This window comes from Lycorma delicatula, chromosome 1 (assembly GCF_047948215.1).
Source record: "Lycorma delicatula isolate Av1 chromosome 1, ASM4794821v1, whole genome shotgun sequence".
Lineage (NCBI taxonomy): Eukaryota > Metazoa > Arthropoda > Insecta > Hemiptera > Fulgoridae > Lycorma > Lycorma delicatula.
Window position 1 is genome coordinate 261963609 of NC_134455.1, and position 14396 is coordinate 261978004.

The 14396-nt window shown below is 33.1% G+C and overlaps 1 protein-coding gene across 1 annotated transcript in view; it reads right to left on the reverse strand.

Moving 5' to 3' along the window:
* The window catches only part of mbc (dedicator of cytokinesis protein myoblast city), a 220438-nt gene that overhangs the window by 71317 nt on the left and 134725 nt on the right, over positions 1-14396 (reverse strand). The window contains exons 18-21 of the mRNA XM_075376562.1: positions 14068-14223; positions 7813-8006; positions 7001-7233; positions 931-1124 (exon numbers count right to left, since the gene is read on the reverse strand). Coding sequence (XP_075232677.1) covers positions 931-1124; positions 7001-7233; positions 7813-8006; positions 14068-14223 — 777 coding nt within the window. The remainder of the gene's footprint in view (positions 1-930; positions 1125-7000; positions 7234-7812; positions 8007-14067; positions 14224-14396) is intronic.

Sequence of the window (14396 nt, forward strand, 5' to 3'; positions counted from 1 at the left end):
GAACATATTGATCACATTAATATTGAATTTTCAAGATGGTTTAATTTAAAAATAAATTATTTTCTAGCTGATAATTCCAAGAATTATTGAACATATTTTTTTCTTTGAAAATAAGGATGTTTGCCATACACTTATTAATTATAAATAGATTTATTACTCTAAGTGCTGGACATGAGAAGAAATAAACTTCCTTTTGCTGAGAGAGAAAAAGGAAGTAGTGGCAAGGTGTAGATGTTTATTACATTAGTCATCCAACATTTTATTGATACTTATTTTTTTCAATAGAGCACATAGTGAGCTGCTATTGCTCAGATTTTTTCTTTCTGTAAGCAAAATAAATTATAAGCCTTAAAAACTCAACAGAAAACTTATCTATAATATAAACATACTCATCTACAATAGACATTCAACAATAAATACAAAAGCATTGCTTCATTGTGGAGTCTACATTTTAAAGAAACACAATCTTGAGTAATCTGTAAAGGTAATAATGACAATTTTTTTCTATTCTGTGAGAGGTGAAAGGTACTTGTGTTGGTTGAATCCAAAACTACATACATCGTGGTTATGTACTGCACAAGTAAAGTTGTACAGTATATCAACAAATCCTGATAAGAATTATAGTAACTGATCAATTTTAAACTTTCAATAAAATATTTTTATTTGTTAAGGCCTTAATAGGCGAATGGAGTGATAAAATGATCACTATTAAACATAATATTTTTCTTGCTGCTCACAAATCACAAAACAAAAGTTCTGTGTAGCAAATAAGTTTGAAAAAATTATACAAACCAAAATAATGGTATAAAAACTACAATTTAAATATAGTCAGATCATTTTGTATAAGTAATCATAGTCGAGCAAATAACTTTTGGCTAATTTATTTAACATGCAACTTTTATGTACATATATCACTTTATAAACATATACCTCTGAAAAATTTGCCTTAATATGACTAGGTTCTCGCTTAGCATCTGCTCGACCTTCTTTAGCAGAATAAAATTCACACTGCATCATGTCAAAGAAAATAGGAATAGTAGCTCGACGTAATTCAGTTTCAGGTATAAGAGTCATCTCCAAAAATGATCCGATTAAGCTTGGCACAAATTGCCTCTTGTATTGACCTAAATAAACGAAAAATTACTTGTTTATAAATATTAATCATCAGTTAAGGCATTTTTAGTTTGAAGAAAAAACAAATATTTATTATAAATTACTTAAAATTTGTAAATATTATATTTAATATTTCACATACAAAATATCATATACTGTTTATTTTATATAAGGTATTACATGTACATAAATTAATAATTACTCACAGAATATTATGACTTTCATATTTTCTGATATCTTCCTTTTGAATAGTTTCTACCTGAAAATCCAGCTGGAAACAAGAGCAATGTACAAAGTGAATCCAGAAGAAAAGGGAAATTATTTGGGAAATGATTCTACAGTATGAAATATAAGGAAAAAAGATCACAAAAACATATGTCTAAAATCACTTCATTATCGAGTTACGCCTGACAAAAAATCTCGCCTATATTTCAGTTCCCCCGATGAAATGAGGTCATACTGAAACTTTAAAGGTATTATATTAGGTATAGGTAATACCAGCATGCCCTGGAGTCCATACAAATATGGATCGCTGTCCTCGTTGATTTAAAATGTATAAATTGGACAGGATGTTTGAAATTAAGACATCCTTAATGTTTTTGTTCCGAATTGCAACAAGTGCACTAGAAGAATCGGAACAAATTAGTACTCTCTCTTCGCAATAATGTTCTGTGAAGCGAAGAGCTTGTTGAATGGCAGTAAGTTCTGCCGTATAAACACTGGCCATATCTGGCAGTTTGCAACAATGGGCTTCTCCATTTACATATATGGAGCATCCAACACCATGTTCAGTTTTAGAGCCGTCAGTATAAATTCTGATATGTTCTTCATAGTTACTGATGGTGGCTAAAAATTCCTGTTGGATGATCACTGCTGGCTTCTTTTTTATTTCTCCCTGAGAGAGATCCAACCTTGTATTTACTGCCGGCAAGAGCCATGGCGGTATTTCTCTCTTGGAAATTGCTAGTGTCTCAGGAATAGCAATTTCTTGTTTTCTTCTTAATTCGTGGTACCTAATTCCGGCTGGTCTGGAATAGGTGGCACAACATTCGTATAATGCAGCCATAGAATGATTCGTAAAAAGTTTGTGATTTATATGGGCGGGAAAAGCCCATACATTTGCTGCATATCTAACTAAAAGGATCTCTCTTCTATAATGTAGTGGCATTATTCCGGCTTCGGACATTAGACTAGTCGCCGGACTTGTGCGGAAAGCGTCTGTTGTATATCTTATTCCGCTATTATGAATAACGTCTAACTTTCTTACATGCGACTTCCTAGCGGATGAATATACAATACATCCGTCGTCTAGTTTTGATTGAACCAATGCCTTATACAATCTCAATAATATCTCTTTATCTGAGCCCCAATTAATGTTAGATAAACATTTGATAATGTTTAGGGCTTTTTTGCATCTAACACTCAAGTCCTGTATGTGTAATCTCCACGTAAGGGATTTATCCAATACTAGTCCTAAAAATCTCAAATTATCCTTATATTGTATTGGATTATTGCCAATTGTCAACGCAGGACTTTGATGAGGAATTCTCTTCCTACAGAAGTGTACAAGCACATTTTTTCTGGTGAAAATTGGAATCCATTATTCCTTGGAACTTCATTTAGAGCGTTAATCGCTCGTTGCAATTTGTATTTCCTCATAGCAGTCTTGTTGCTGGCATACACAATTGCAAAATCATCAACATAGGCGCTTTTGCTGATTTCTACTGGAATGGCTAATATCAATTTATTAATGGCGATCATAAACAAGGTACCGCTCAACGGCGAACCTTGTGGTATGCCATTTTCCAAGATTTTTACAGATGAATATTCATTGTTGACACGTACCTGGAAAGTACGGTCATTGATAAAGTTGATCAGTAAGACTGGCAGATTGCCACGAATGCCCCAATCATGTATCTGGAGCATTATACAATGACGCCAGGTCATATCGAAAGCCTTCTGAAGATCAAAGAAGACTCCGACACAATGTTTCCTTGTAATAAAGCTGTTATATATAATGTTCTCTAAGTTGATCATTTGATTGGTGGTAGAATGGTATTGTTGAAAACCTGCTTCATATGGTGATATCAGGTTTTCTTTTTCTAAAACCCAAACGAGTCGATTATTAATCATTTTTTTGAGTATTTTTCCCATAGCGCACGTCAAGGAAATGAGACGATAGCTATTGGGATCTGTTAAATTTTTATTTTTATTTGGTACTGGAACATCAGCTTTTTTCCACTGCTGCAGGTACATTCCATCCCGCCATATTTGATTATACAGTTCTAATAATCTGCGTTTTGCAGTGGTATTCAGCTGCCTGATCATATTACAATGGATTTCATCCGGACCAGCAGCTGTGTTGCCTGCTTTCCCCAACGCTTTCATGAAATCTTCCATTTTAAATGGTACATTATATGAGTTCTGAAGTTTAGTAGACCTTCAAGTTCTTCTTTTTTTGTCCGAAAATCTTCTTCGTAGTTGGCCGTTTTGCTGGCCTTTTTGAAGTGATTGGATAATAGCTCTGCAATTTCATTTGGAGTGTCTTTAATTTCATCTTCATCTTGAAGGCTAGTTATGGGAAAAAAAATTTTACGCCCACAAATCGCCTTCACTTTCCTCCAAACGTCTGATGCATTAGTGGTTCTGTCGATGGATGACACGTATTTCTGCTAGGATCGTTTCTTAGAATCTATCATGAGACGTTTTGCATACGCCCTGTATTTCTTAAAGGCAATAAGATTTTCTGTGGTAGGACGTTTCTTAAAGGTGTTATACGCTCTTTTCTTTCTTTTTATAGCTTCACTTATTTCATTGTTCCACCATGGAATGGGTTTCTTCATAAGTTTCCCAGATGTTTTGGGAATGAATCTCATTGCCGACTCAAGTATTGCATTTGTTATAGCGTCGACATCGTCCTCGATAACTCCAGTTGTTTCAGGGAGTATCGCTCTAGCTGTGAAGCTCGTTCAATCTGCCTTTTCAAACAACCATCTTTTCGAGATAGGATATATTTTTCTTGTAACATCAGTTACAATTTGCACCGGGAAATGATCGCTTCCATGCAAATTGTCTAAAACATGGAAGCTGTACCTCGGTGCTATCGATTCGCTTATGAGTGCAAGATCTATAAAGGACGTCGATCCATCTCTGGCATTGGAAAAGGTTCCTGACCCGTCGTTTAAAAGAATAAGTTCAGAATTCATAATTCCTTTCCAATACTCTTCTGCGGGGATCTACTCGATCCGATCCCCAAAGAGAATTATGAGCATTAAAATCACCCACCAGTAAGACAGGTGGGGGAAGCTCAGAAATTAATCGCGCTATGTCATCCTCCTTCCAATCAAAATACGGCAGGTATATGCTGCAAACTGTGACCTGAAGCGGACGCTTCATTCTAATGGCGACCGCTTGTAGATTTGTATTTAGATCAACAACTTCGGTGGTAGCTCTGGTCGATGTTAGTATGGCTACTCCACCTCTAACTAACATTTGGCGGTTGACACGGTCTTACTAACATTTGGCCAAAATATATCATATCCATTTAATTTAAAATTTTCATTTCGACTGAAATGTGTTTCTTGCAGACATATACAAATCGGGTCTACATTATGTAACAAGCATTGGAGCTCATGGATGTTTGAAAAACATCCATGATGTTCCATTGTACTATCGACTAGCTGATTTTAAATTAAATTATTGCCTGGGTTTTCCCTTAGGCCATCATTTTTTTTCTTTTCTTCTCCATGCTGCAAACAGCCTCGTGTTCGCGGAGAACGTCGTCGCCCGTGTAGCTTCCGGTCTCCGAATCTGAGACCAACGAAGCCACCGACGGACATGGGTCAGCGCCGATTGGGAAGCAGCAACCTGGCCGACCCCCGACACAGAAGTAGCACCGGTCACCGCCTGTGGAAGGGGGGGCACTCGCCCCCTGTGAAATTTTTTGTGGCCTCTGTGGCTTAGAGGCCACCTCAGTTACAGGAGGGTTGGGAGCCTCCATAACAGACTCTGTAGCTGTTACTTTCTTTTCATCAACTAGAATCTCACTAAGACGGACTTGGATTTCAGGTTTAGGTCCATTTTCTTCTGTACTGGAACAACTTTCTGTTTCAGAGATATGTCTTCAGGAGGCTGTACAATTATTCTTGGCTTAACAGCTTCTTTACTGCTGAAAGGCTTCATTTTATTTTCAATGATCCTTTCAATTAAGCCAGCCAAAGTAGGTGCAAGTTTGTTGATGATTATATTCTCATCAACAGCAACCGGAGCAGAAGCAGGAACAGCAGCCGCAGCCTGAGCATAGGTTGTTGTTGCTCTAGGTCTGCGGGCATTTACAATCTTCTTTGCTTCGAAGTAGCTGACCTTTTGCAGGGTTTTAACTTCCTGCACAGCTAGCTCGTCTTTGTAGACAGGACAATTCCTGGATCTACATGAATGCTGTCCTTTACAATTGATGCATGTAGGAGGCTCTTTACACGGCTCTCCCTCATGCACCTCATCGCTGCACACGCATATTTGCGATCTCTCACATCTTACAGCGGTATGGCCAAAACATTGACATTTGAAGCATCTCATTGGCTGTGGGACAAATGCCTGTACATCCAATCGATGTATTCCCGCTCTAACTTTCTCAGGCAAAGTAGGCCGGTTAAATGTGAGAACATGAGATGCTGAAGGAAGGACTTCGCCATTCCTTCTCATGTTCAATCGGCAACACTCTATTACTCCTTGTGCTGCTAGTTCTTCAACAATTTCTTGCTCTGAACAGTTTAAGAGATCCCGACAGACCACAGGTCTTGAGGTGTTGAATGTACCATGGGGATCAACACTTACAGCCAATTCTCCTATTTTTTTCAGCCCTAGGATCTTCTGAGACTGTGTATCATTTACAGTCTCTACATGAAGTCCCGTGAACGTTTTTCTGATTTCCTTAACAGGGCCTCCAGCACATTTATTTATTTCTAGAGCGATGAGGAAGGGACTCCCCTCGAGAAATTACCGTCTTCCTTTGTAATTATTAAATATTTCGGCTTCGGAACGTTGCTCTTGAAGAAAGCTTTTTGCAAGCTTTTCCTAGCCTCAACTTCAATTTTCCTTGATTGCGCGCTCTTTCTCCGTTTTGTCTCAGGCGAAACGGCCAGTTCTAGACGAGGATGTTTACGTGAACCCTTTGCCACGTTTGGTTGTTCAACTTGCATGTTAGAACGATCCCTTCTGTAGTAAGGCTACCCGCCGGGGTACACCCCCCTTCAGGGCTACCAACCCTGGAGGTCTGTTCTGGTACTCCGGTGGAACCGGGATATGTCTTGGCAGAGAGTTGATGCGCAGCCTGTGCACTGACTCCAGGCCCTTACACACCGAGGTTTTCAGGGCTTCCATGCCCCAAAAAACATGGGCACCTTAACAACATGCTTGCCATCGTGGGGGGATATGGTCAGAGAGAGAGAAAGAGAGAGAGAGAGTGAGTGAGTATTTTCTGTATAAAATACAAACTTTACTGATAAATTAACTTAGTTCAAGGACTAATAACCCACTGGGTTGGTCTAGTGGTGAATGCGTCTTCGCAAATCAGCTGATTTGGAAGTCGAGAGTTCCAGCGTTCAAGTCCTAGTCAAGGCAGTTACTTTTATACGGATTTAAATATTACATTGTGGATACTGGTGTTCTTTGGTAGTTGGGTTTCAATTAACCATACATCTCAGGAACGGTCGAACTGAGATTGTACAAGACTACACTTCATTTACATTCATAAATATCATCCTCATTCATCCTCTGAAGTAATACCTTATGGTGGTTCCGGAGGCTAAACAGGAAAATAGAAGTCAAGGACTAACAAAAAGTCACATAAAAATTCACAATATTACATCTAACAATTAATTAAACTCACCCAAGTTAAACCACATGCTGCGTATCTCAAAACCAGTTTCACGTCGCATATCTTTATATCTTGAAACAATGTGCCGACGTTTGCTTGAAGTAAAATTTTCAAGTTGTAATGCAGGCTGGGTCAAAAAAGAAATTGCACAATGAAAAAAGTTATTCCATGCTTGGTGTTCAAATTCAATAGAGAATTCATCTCTAATTGTATGTGAAAAGAAACGCAGTGCCTTCAGGATCACACTGTTAAAAACAAAGATTTTAAAAATTATTAGCAGACAATATGAAGTACCTTTTAATAGACTTCAAATACTAATAAACTTCAATATTGATAAACATACAAAGAAAAGTCCTTGATGGTGGACGTGTAGAGGATTTTATGAAAATCACAATTATTAAAACGTTTTTTGATCATCACTTCTAACTCTTTGAAAGTAAAGGTAAATTTTTTTAGTTAAAAATATTCTAAGTAAAATTTTTTAGTCATTTTGAAACCTCTTTTTTAAAAGAAAATCAAAAATTTTTAAAACCGAATTTCACAATTAACTAACTATAGACACTATTACAAATTTCATCTATAAGTGAAATAAGTTAATAATTTACTTTCATACAAGGGCAAAATATATGAAAATATGTTAGAATATTACCTTGAATTAGAGTTGAATATACCTTGTTACTCCATGGAGTACAGCAGAAAGAAAATAGTTCTAGAAGTCAGATTTTCAATCAAAATCTTAACCCCAACAAAGAAAAATGACTTAGTCGCCTGAGGAAATTGATAATTAAAGATTGATTAACAAAACGTTAACATGCTAAACAAACCTGTTTTGCATCATGATCATTTCACACCAATCCTTAGGGTATACAGGTCGTGTAACAAGATCCTTAAAAGCAATCAAGATTTCCATTAAAAAATCAAGAAGATCAGTGCGAGTGTTAAAATGGGCAATGTATTCCTCAAAGTGGTGAGCAGTCATCTGACGAAATATTGAAATCATTACAGCCACTAAACTCCCCTGTGAAGGAAAAAACTCACTGAGATAATCACAAAAATATTAATTCTAAACTTGCTTAATCTAGAGTTAAAAAGTATTTTAAATAATGACCCAATATAGAAAAAAAGAATTAAGATGCAAATAACTGAATAATTGCAAATATATGTAATTAAGCAGTCTCTTTTTCTTATGTGCTATAACCATACATAGTTGTAGGCAAATAGTATACTTCCTAAAACAGTACAGCTGTTCTCAAAAATAATATGAATCATAGCTAAAAATTATTAGAGAAAACAAGGAGTAATATGGTTTCTTAATGTCCCCCTTTACTAAACTGCACGTATTTTAGCACATCAAAATCAGCACCCAAAATTCAAATCAACATTCAGCTTATAAGAAACACTTCATATTCTCTTTATTTGTCACACGAGCTGACTGTGAAGTGAATATCATTAATATCAGAGAAAGCAACTATGATTGGTGTCCTTTAAATTTCAGGTGTTTTATAAGCACTTCAGCTATAAGGACTGAGATACATAGTCAAAAACAACAAACCGATGTAATATTTTAATTAAACTAATTATTTTAATATTACTTATTCCCATACCATAAATTATGAGTACTAGTATGTATATAAACACACACACACACACACACACACACTCCTGAGTGTTGTTAATTTATTTTTCTCCAAGCAAGGTTAGGACTTATGGTTCTCTCTCCACCCAACCAGGCTTTACATAAAGAAAAAACATTAATAATGATATAACAAAATAACAATGATTTAGTTTTAATTAAACTGAATAAAAAAAAAAAAAACTAAAAAAAAACAGAAATTATCTTGTGTGTGTGTGTGAGAGAGAGAGAGAGAGAGAGAATTACTATATTATATGCATTTAATTCATATTATAGGGTTCGAATCCCAGTGAGGGATGTCATTTTTCATATGCTAAAAAATTCCATTTCCCACATATAAGGTTCTCTGTAAGCTTCAGTGGTAAAAAAAATCATAAAAAATAAATAAATTAATATATATAAATACACCAAACATATATGAATATATATACACAAATTATGTGTATGGTATATAATGAGTTTCGCATTCATTTAAAATTATTATGTGTTCGCGAAGAAGATTATCTTATAGAAAAATGTTTCCTGATGTAAACATGGTAAATTATATCAAATCAGTATATTAATTAATTAACAATCTAAGTTACAGCATGGAAGCAAATGAGTTTGATACCATTAACGGAAATATTTCCATGTGGAAAACAGCAGAATTGATGATTACATTTTTACAGATCGCACTTCACAACAAACAATTAAAATGGTGATAAGTAGTTTCACAGCCTTAGTAATTCATCAAGATTCAGTCATTGATAACACTCTATATTGAAAAAATTCAACATGTTGAGTAAGTGTGTTTTAAAAGAACTAATGTAACTTGCAAAATGTTTAATTTTTCATTTGGAGATACAATTTCACTTAATAAAATACACACAGCAAAAAAAAAAAATAATATTAATTAAACTAGACTTAAAAATAATATTATTTATTAGTTTATTTAATTTTCATTAATTCATGTTGATGCTTGAAATTGGAGTAAAAAATAAGCATAAAAAAATGATCAAGCTATAAGTCTGGAAATTGAGAGAAAACTTTCAGGATTATTGGAAGAGGAAAATCCCTATGATTGAGGGAAGAGGTGTGGAGGAAAATTTGATTTTAAAGAAATAGTAGTTAATAGTTGAAAAGATTTGTGGAAGAAATAATGGTAGAAAAAAAAAATTGCCGTAGTAGAATGAGAAAGTAAGAGAACAGCATTATGGAAGAAAAATGCAAGGAAAAAAGAAACTAGTTAAAGACATTGTGAAAAGAGAGAGGGATTGGATGACTAAATTTCAGTAAAAAATGAGACTGGAAGCACACTGATGAAGGCTACAAAATTAGACGTAAATACAAAGGTGAAGGTATTATTAAAATTTATTAAATATGGTTAGGAGTAAGGTAAAGGAAATGGAAGAAGTGAGGAAACTATGGTAAGAACTGGAAGCCAAGAAATAACAATGGCAAACATTGAGAAAGTCATCAAAATAACTAATCAAAGCTGTTGACAGATACTGCTGGGGTATGTGTACTGTACTGGATGGATGGAGTATAAGACAGAAAAATTTTTACCACGTATGTGGAGAGGATAAAATGGTAATAAGGGAAATTTTAGAAATTGTAAAGGTGTGAGACTTATTTCTATGGCAGCAGAAGTGTTAAAGAAAGTTTTAGAAAGCAGAATCGGTAGCAGAAGTACAATTAGAAGTGAGTACAACTCATAAACAGATCAGCAATTTTATTGTAGGGCTTGAATATAAAAGTGATATAGATAAAAAAATTTCATTAACTAGGACTAATAATAACTCTTTTTCAGGTTCCCTCAAAAATCTCAATATAACAGATATATTTTACAACCCCATTATTGAACAAAGTTCAGAGGTTTTACTATATGTATGTTAGTTTTCACACACAAATGCATGCATACATGCACACACATCACACAAACACATTAAAATTAGTTAAAATAACATTTTATCAAATTATCTTTTCCTGTTAGATAAGACAATACATATTTAGCACAAATGAACCAAATACAGTTTGAAAAACTAAGCAGATCACTTGAATTTTCATTTTAATTCTGAAAAGTGAAATAAAACTGGCATTCCACAATGAACAACTAATGGAAGACCATTTGGAAGTGTGTTAAAAAGTCTGGGAAGTGATTTGAAAAGCTTTTAAAAGTACGTTTTAAATGTAGAATACTGAAACCTCTTTACATTAAAAATTGGTGCTTTTACTTGAAAATCTATAGAAGATATTTTTCAAAAATTTTTGGAAAAATTGAAATTAAAATAAAAAATATTTAAAATATTGCACATTATTTTTTCTCTATTATAAACTAAAAGGAAGAGATTTTTAATGTAATCTAATCTTAGATACACTTACTGATTGTGACTTCAATTAGAATTTACATCTGGTACAGTAAAATTATTTTAAAGAGAGTAAAGAAAACATGTTAAGAGTAAGTAGATACAAATATTTTATATTTAAAAAAAATAACATATGGTCAAATTTCATTAACAATTAGAACAATATATTCAATTTCAACTATAATTACAGATGAATGGTTAGAATTGAATGGTTCACAATGCAAGCTAAGTGAAGGAGATATGAGTCCAGTTCTTCTGCATTAGCAATTTCAATCATATTCATTTTTATTATACTTTAAAAAAATAATTCTTAATTAATTTTCACAAGCTGCAAGCTAGTTCATTGTATTTGAAATTAAAAACAGTGGATATCACAATCTCCAATAGTTTAGCAATAAATCATTTCTGAGCTACTTAAACACAATAAATTTTTTTTAAGTGCTCAAGGGCTGCAACTAATGTGCAACATTTGCATGGTAAATTCATGTTCTTAAATCAAATGCAGCTTTTGTAACTCCCACACACAACAAGAATACATCTGACTCCTGTGTTAAATACATTTTTACTATCTTGACTCTCTTATTCAATCACTTTGACAGCATCATGTAAATTTTACGACAATCTATATTTTTCTATAAATTTATTTTTACCCTTGGTAGCAAAATGATAACATGTATTTCAGTTATCTGTAAAAGCATGTAGAAAAACTGCATGTGCAACTTTTTTTATATAGGCATGTCATTCAGGCTCAAGGATTAGATTAAAATTTTTTTCAGTGCCTTTCTAAACGGTAGTTTTTGAAAAATATGTTTCTTTTTCTTTGGATTAGAGCTTCAAAAGAAGCTCTAATCCAAAGAAAATTATAAAGGATTAGAGCTTCTAAAAAGAAGCTCCTAAAAAGAATGTCCTCAGTTACTACAATATAGTCGGATGATGAATCTTCAGCTAAACTTACTAGTAATCAATCATCAATGAATTTAGCTTGTTCAGATACAATGTAACTTTCAGTTAATTTTTCTATAAATCTAGCTTCATTGTTTTTATTTCTCTTGTGCTACTTTAAGTTGAATATTTTTATCAAAAATATAACTAATTCATTAGCTTTTTAGAGAGCATCTTCTTTCTAACTTTTTAGTAGTTACATTCCCATGCTCATATAAAGGGAGAATTTTCTCAAAACTTTTTTGAGGATCAGTTCTTGCCACTGATCTTTTTCTATTTCAAATGATAACACTGTTTGTGTGATAAATTATTTTTAAAATCTCTAAGACAAAAAACTGGTTTAAATAAAAGGTTGGTGTGATCTCTGTACCCAAAATGGTGGCGGGATAAAATAAAGTTTAGTAAGTTAAACCGAATTAAACTGAAAATATAATCTATCTAATTTAATTAAAATTTATTTTAAAAGTTAAATTAAAATTTTTAAAAATTAAAAAACTTCTAGTTTTTAATACCAAAAAAATTGTCACCTAATTATGGTTATCTACTGATCATCGATGGTCTCTTACCATTGTTGCAAAAATGAAGCCTACTTCTATGTTGTGTAAAATTCCATTTATGTGTTACTATACTGTTGGGTGTTACCACTTAAAATACTTGAGTTATAAGCCCTGAGCCACCAAGGAGTTGAAATCCTACTATCCTACTTCTCATCAAAACATAAAGTAGGTGACCTTATTCTATATACCTTATTTTGAAAGTTACAGTATTCTATCTGGAACAGTTTTAAAATTGCTGAGGGGTTTCCATGCTTTTGACTTTCTCTGTGCATTACTTTATACATAGAATCAAGATTAAAGTTTAAATAAATATATAATCAATGAGTTCTACAAACATGTACAAAGAAACTAACTGGTTTAAACTTCACTACATACTAGAAAATCATCATCATGCAGATAGTCTATCATTTTTTTAATTGAATTCTGTCAACAAAAGATTGCATTCATTCTATTATTATACTTTTATTTAAATTATTATTATAATATTACAGATACAGTTTTCTGTTCCTAATGCGTATCAAAAGTATTATATGCCGAACTAATACCATTTCCAAAGAAGTTTTTACAATTAAAATAATGCATAAATTAATAGGCAAATAATTAATGCCAGATTTAACTTATAAACATGTTAATTTTATATTGAAAAAAAATTTAAAAAATCCCAGCTTCTAAGACTGTTTCTGAGGTAAAAACTTCCAACATACATCAGGAAGATGACAAGTAACTGTTCATGCTATTTGGACCACACTTGCCAAACAAGATGGTTTTATATCTGTTCTGTTCCATGTTGAGCTGGTTGGTGCTGCACTCTAGCATCTACTACTGCTGGTCAGCAGGGTCTTGTACAACCATTTGAGAGCTGGATCCTGCTCAGTGCAGTCATGATTTGTTTAATGTAACATTTCATTCATAGTCTAATATGACTAGTTTTATTTAGTAGTTTAAAGTCTAATGTGGCTTATAGTTTTTATTGATAATGTTCAATGGTATTATTCGGACTAATGTGTCATTTATTCATCAGTCTAATATGACTTGTATTTCTCGATATTCAAAAAATGTCTATGTGACAGATTAAATTTAATTATTCCAGAAGAATATGTTTTAGCTTATTTCATCATCTCACCCATCATTTCAAAATACAGTCCATACTCGCTCTACAAATTAACACATTACATTTACTACGTGTGGATGTCAGATTAACTTAATGACAACATGATATTACAAGTAAAATATTAAAATGTGGAATGAGAATAACTGTTAAAGAATAAAAATTATAAAGTGACAAACAATAGAAAAGTTTGTGATCCATGAATACATCAACATAAATTAAACAAATTAGAGAATTCTCTAATGTGTTTGCAAGCGAACCTTGTCTTTTGTAAGGTGTTTTATCATGTGTCCTTTGGATGTACATGATGAGGCCAAACTGAAGGGGTTAAACATGTTAACTGCATAAATTTGCCCAGTTTTGCTTATATTCTATTAGCAAACTACAAACTGAGTAGGGATCTCTGCATTTCAGCAAAATCTTTAGAAAATTGTAATTCCAAAATTTTAGAAACTGTTACATGATAAACATGACTCTATAAATAATTCTATTACCACAAGAGAATTTTCCCGATCCATTCTGATTGTTGTTTGGATAACAGTCCGAAGTATAGTTAACATAATTTCTGAAATGTCGTTGATGGTAGGACCAGTTTCTTCTTTAAACAGCAAATCCATAATATCACTTAAAATTTTCACACATAACTCAACCTGAAATAACAAAAAAAAAAAAAAAATTACATGATATACAAACAGTATAATATTTAACTTTTTGTGTGTATTATAGAAAATTATATAAAACTTTAAAATTCATTTAGAACACACAAAAGAAATAAAAATCTTAAGAGGCTGAGATAGGTTAATAAATTATTCTAGAGTAGAAA